The sequence below is a fragment of the Monodon monoceros genome, unplaced genomic scaffold (genome assembly GCF_005190385.1).
Source record: "Monodon monoceros isolate NGI ecotype Baffin Bay Population unplaced genomic scaffold, NGI_Narwhal_1 Super_Scaffold_9, whole genome shotgun sequence".
Lineage (NCBI taxonomy): Eukaryota > Metazoa > Chordata > Mammalia > Artiodactyla > Monodontidae > Monodon > Monodon monoceros.
In genome coordinates this window covers 25472834-25477511 of record NW_021703786.1, presented here as the reverse complement: position 1 = coordinate 25477511, position 4678 = coordinate 25472834, and the positions used below count along the sequence as shown (strand labels likewise).

Genomic DNA, 4678 nt, shown 5'->3' with positions numbered 1-4678 from the left:
GGCGCCGGCCGGTTTCTGCCGCCGCCGCCCGCCGCGCCGCGGGCGATGGCCGGCCGGTTCCGAATGGGTCCGCCGCCTCGGTTCACTCGCGCTGCGGCCTGCGCCCCGCCTCCGCGGCCGCCCTGGGAGCCGGCCCGGCCGCGGCCCCTGCCCCCGCCGCGGCCGCCTCGCTGGCTCCGGTTCAGTTTAATGATGTCGTCCAGAGACATATCCATTTTGTCGGCCATGGCGGGCGCGGAATCGGCCTCGGCTTGAGCCCGCGCGTCAGCACGTCGGCACGTCACTTCCTGCGCCGCGCGGGGTTTTCCGGTGCCGCGTCCTCGGAGCGGCCGTGGATTGGCTGTGGGTCGGAGGCGTCGGCAAGGAGCGAGGCGGCGCGTGCGCGCTGGGCCAAGGGGCTCGGCAGGCGCCGCTGAGAATTGCCGGGCCGCGGCCGCAGTCGTTTACATACCTTCCCGCGCGGCGCCGGCGCTGCCAACTGAAAGCGGGTGGGGCGGCGCGCGGTTAGGTCGGCGGGGGTGAGGCCGTTGGGGCGGGGCCGGGCGTGCCGACCCTCCCTTGCCCCTCCCCCACTGCACCCAGACCCCGCACCCCAGTCCCGCGGCGGGGAGCGGTTGCGGCTCGCGCGACTTGGCCCGGGGTTGTTACGGCGTGACCTCGTAGGGAGCGGGCGTGGGTCTCCATCTCTCACCCCGTCAGTCATGTCCCTTTCAGAAGTTGCGCAGAGCACGTTTTTGCAATTGTTAACGGAATCCGACGCGCCTTTCTCTGGACGCCCGCGCAGAAGTGCGGTGTTGCCAGACGCCTTGAGCGTTCCGGTCTCCCGAGGAGTCGGTCCCAGCCCCAGCCCCCTTGTAGACAGCTTGTGCTGCCCTTCGGCGGCGACTCCTGCCTGCGCTGACCCTCTGGCTCGGGGCGGCACTCCTTCTTTGGCTCACAAGTGCTGTAGCTCCGCATACTCAACGGAGCCTGGTGGTCTCTTTCCTCCCCGCAGGCTTCCCGCGCCATGAAGGTGAAGATCAAGTGCTGGAACGGCGTGGCCACTTGGCTCTGGGTGGCCAACGACGAGAACTGCGGCATCTGCCGGATGGCCTTCAATGGCTGTTGCCCGGACTGTGAGTGCCCCCTGCCCGCTCTCTCTCGAGCTTTGCCTACCCTCCGGCCTTGGCGTGTCCCTAGAAATACCTGCACAGCGTCCCTAGGGTTTGGTTTCCTTTCCCCAGGAAAAGTTAATAGAGAAAAGCCAGGCTATTTGGGCCCATATTTGTACAAAGACCCCGTCAAAAGTTTTGTAAGAAAAAGAGCACAGCTTCCTATCCTGATGGAAGTCGCTATGAGACACGTGGAACAAAAAGTTGTGTTAAAACCTTTTATTTGAAAATTCTCAAGCGAACACAAAAACGTAATGTTATAAGGTCATCCCCCATGCAGCACATAGAGCAGTGAGTAACATGTGTCCATATTTGTTTTTGCCCAGATGTTTTAAAGTTAATGCTAGATGTGAAGCCTCACCCCACTCACTTCAGCTGCGTCTCTAAATGTAGTGCTGACTTTTACCCACCACTGTTGTCACATCAGATAACATGACGATAGTTCCTTACTGTTGCCCCTCATTCCTAGTCCTTATTCAGATTTCTTTAGTTGTTTCCAAATGTCTTTTTTTTTTTTTTTTTTGCGGTACGCGGGCCTCTCACTGTTGTGGCCGCTGCCGTTGAGGAGCACAGGCTCAGCGGCCATGGCTCACGAGCCCAGCCGCTCCGCGGCATGTGGGATCCTCCGGACCGGGGCACGAACCCATGTCCCCTGCATCCGCAGGCGGACTCTCAACCACTGCGCCACCGGGGAAGCCCCCCAAATGTCTTTTTATTATTGGGTGGTGTGAGCCAGGACCCAAGGTGTGATCACTTTGTTCCTCCGCTACTTAATCTAGAGCAGTTCTGTTTCGAGTTCTCTCTCCCTTTTTAAAAAAGACATCTAATTATTTCAGAAAGTGTTGTCTTGCAGAATGCCTGCGCTCGGGTTTTATCAGATTTCTTCTTGGTGGTGTCTTTTGCATTGTTCCTTTGTCCCCACTGTATTCTGTGAAGTGAAAGTGTTTGGTTATATATTTGGGTCAGAAGCAGATTTTTGCACCGGTGAATTTAGTTTTTAGTCAGACCCAACTGAAAGGATCTGAGGCTTTGCCTAGGGGACAAGGGTGGTCCCAAGAGAGAAGTGGGACTTGGGGACTGATGAGAAGTCAGTGACCAGGCCTGTCACTGTGGGGCTGTGAGCATTGGAATAATCATAGGTTTTTGCTTCTTACCATGAAATTGAAATTATTGAATTGTAGTGCAAATATCATTTTACCTTAGTCTTAATCTTTACATCTCCTGAGAGGAAATCTCATCACCCAGGGGCTAATCTATCCTGATTTAATCAAACAGGTGGGATATAATCTTGGGAAATCAGTGATTGGCTCTACTTGATGAGGTTTTACATAACAGGGAAGGAAAGTAGAAGCACAAGGTCTGGCTTGGTTTAATCCATTTAAAACCACCCTTCCTAAGGGTACAGCACAGGCTGTGGGTAGGTACTTGCAACTTCCTCAGCAGCAGATTGTGACCTCTGAACAGAGAAGTCCTCGGAAGCATTTATGTGGCCATTCCCTCGGCCTAATGTGGGCCAGTGAGCCTTTGTGTCTGAGATGGCACCAGGGGCCGCATCCCAGTGTGCGGTGCTTGCTCACATGTGCTGGCTGCTAGGAAGAGGGGGTTTAGAGTCTGAACTTTGGACCTGCTGGTTATGAGGTTAGAGTGAGCCAGTTGTAATGAGCAAAGTGTTTGGCTAGCCCAGGGCGCTTTCTATACAGATCAAGTGACACTGGGTTTCTCTCTGCTGAAATGGAACTCCTATGGAGAATCCAGAGTGACTCAGGCTGTCATAAATCTGCTCCTCGTCCCTGGGCTTTGGGAGTGAAAGTCTTGTTAAGAAGATTCCACCGGCACTGGCATGAGTCACTGTCGGCTTGCACTTGTGCTGTCAGATGCCCCGGCGGGCTGCCTCCAGGAGCCCTGCCTCAAACGGACAGGATGGCTGGGTACCCCCACCAATAGGCTGGCTGGCCCCTGCTCACCCTCTTCCAGACTCTGTTTATAGGGACTAATGTGTTAGGGGTGATTCCAAGCATAGTTCTGCTGAGGTTGGAAAGACCCTGGGTGGGTGAGAACCAATATAAATCAGGTGTCACACCCTGTGGGTTCCTGGCACAGAGTCCTACTCACCCCACCCCCCTGGCCTGGGAAGCAGAGTGAGTTAGATCGTTTTGTATTTGCCAAGTAAATTATTTTCTGTTTTTTTTGTCATAAAAGTTTCAGAAAGGGTGTGGCGTTTCGTTATTGAAAGGATTTTTTTAAAAGATTGAGGAACACTGCCCCAAACCAAAGAGTAGAAAGATGGAAGTGCCCATCCCTTCTGGCTCCGTGGGGTTTAGGTACCACTGTGGGGCAGGGGCTGCTTGCGAATTGGGAAGGAGCTGAATGTTTTCAGCAGACATTGAAGGATATTTAAGACCTGGCACCCATACCAGCCTCCTGGTCCCTTCAGGCAGTGGCATCTGCCTTCGTGAGTCGTGCCTCCTGTCTGTCAGGTCGGGTGACGGAGGCTGCGGGAGCACCGTGAAGTTGGATGAGAGCACAGGCCAGGTTCCCAGCCCCTTGTGCAGCTCAGAGCAGGTGCTACATGAGGTTTTGAGAGCATTGTCATGTGGCTCAGCCATGGTGTTCTCTCTTTAACGCATCGTACAGTCAACTGTCCCTGTGTTTGGTGTCAAGAGTGAGGACCAGGACCACAGGTGACCAGCCCAGCCCTGTGGTCACAGGGGTTCAGCCCTGCACTTAGGAACCACTTCGTGGACAGGATGTACCCTGTTCGCCCTGGCTTGTCCAGCTGGTCCACCGTGTTTATGCGCTAGTGACATCTGGATACAGCTCGTGTTTGATAGGCGTGAAGGGCCCCCAGGGCAATGATTGGGGGAATGACACCCCTAAGAGAGGGTGGAGGAAGCAAGCTGCAGCTCCTTAATGCCCGTGGGGACCTGACTCGAGGCTGGGGGAGGCCATTGTGCTCTACTGGCACCAGCTGCGTGATGGGGTTTTCTAGATTCTTGAAAATCAGAGAGAGGCTAGTTTCTCTTGATGACAGGCAGTGTAGCGTGTCCTCTCTGTGCCAGGCCCTCTCCACAGAGGTAGCATTTCCAGGTGTGTGGGGTGGAGTGCCAGCAGCAGGTGCCCTGGGCCTTGGAGGTAGGATCCTTTTAGGCTAGAAATGGAAAGGAAATGGAAGGTAGTTCTGTATCACTCCCAGCTGCCACCAGCCTGGGCCATAAGCACCTCAGTGTCCCCAGCCCACTCCCTGGTACTGCACTGGGTCCCTGCTGCCTAAGGAAGGAGCCATCTAGGTCCCAAGGCCCCAGCCCACCTCACCTTGATCAAGAGGAATAGTTCACCGCTCAGAGGCGGGTCACCTCTGCAGGCTCCTTGACACACTGATGTAACCTTCTTGGCATCACAGGTGCCAGGTGACAGTGGCAGAGCTGTGGTGTGTCCGCAGACGGGCCCAGCCCCTGGGAGGCCAGACCTCTTCCTGCCGCTGAGCTCCCTGAGCTGCTCCCCCTTGCGGGGGGAGTGGAAGCAGGAGC

General features: G+C 55.7%; 2 protein-coding genes across 4 annotated transcripts in view; one reads left to right on the top strand and one right to left on the bottom strand.

The window, feature by feature from the left end:
• ALYREF (Aly/REF export factor) overlaps window positions 1-242 on the bottom strand; it is a 9009-nt gene extending 8767 nt beyond the window's left edge. The window contains exon 1 of the mRNA XM_029210609.1: window positions 22-242. Within this exon, the coding sequence (XP_029066442.1) occupies window positions 22-227 (206 nt within the window). The 5' untranslated portion in view covers window positions 228-242. The remainder of the gene's footprint in view (window positions 1-21) is intronic.
• Window positions 243-330: 88 nt separating this feature from the next.
• The window catches only part of ANAPC11 (anaphase promoting complex subunit 11), a 4926-nt gene continuing 578 nt past the window's right edge, over window positions 331-4678 (top strand). Inside the window, exons 1-2 of one of the 3 annotated variants that reach the window (XM_029210610.1) lie at window positions 331-488; window positions 995-1115. In XM_029210610.1, the coding sequence (XP_029066443.1) occupies window positions 1007-1115 (109 nt within the window). In that variant the 5' untranslated portion in view covers window positions 331-488; window positions 995-1006. Of the gene's footprint in view, window positions 519-994; window positions 1116-4678 lie in introns of all 3 variants that reach the window. The other 2 variants (XM_029210611.1, XM_029210612.1) reach the window with 2 other exon arrangements.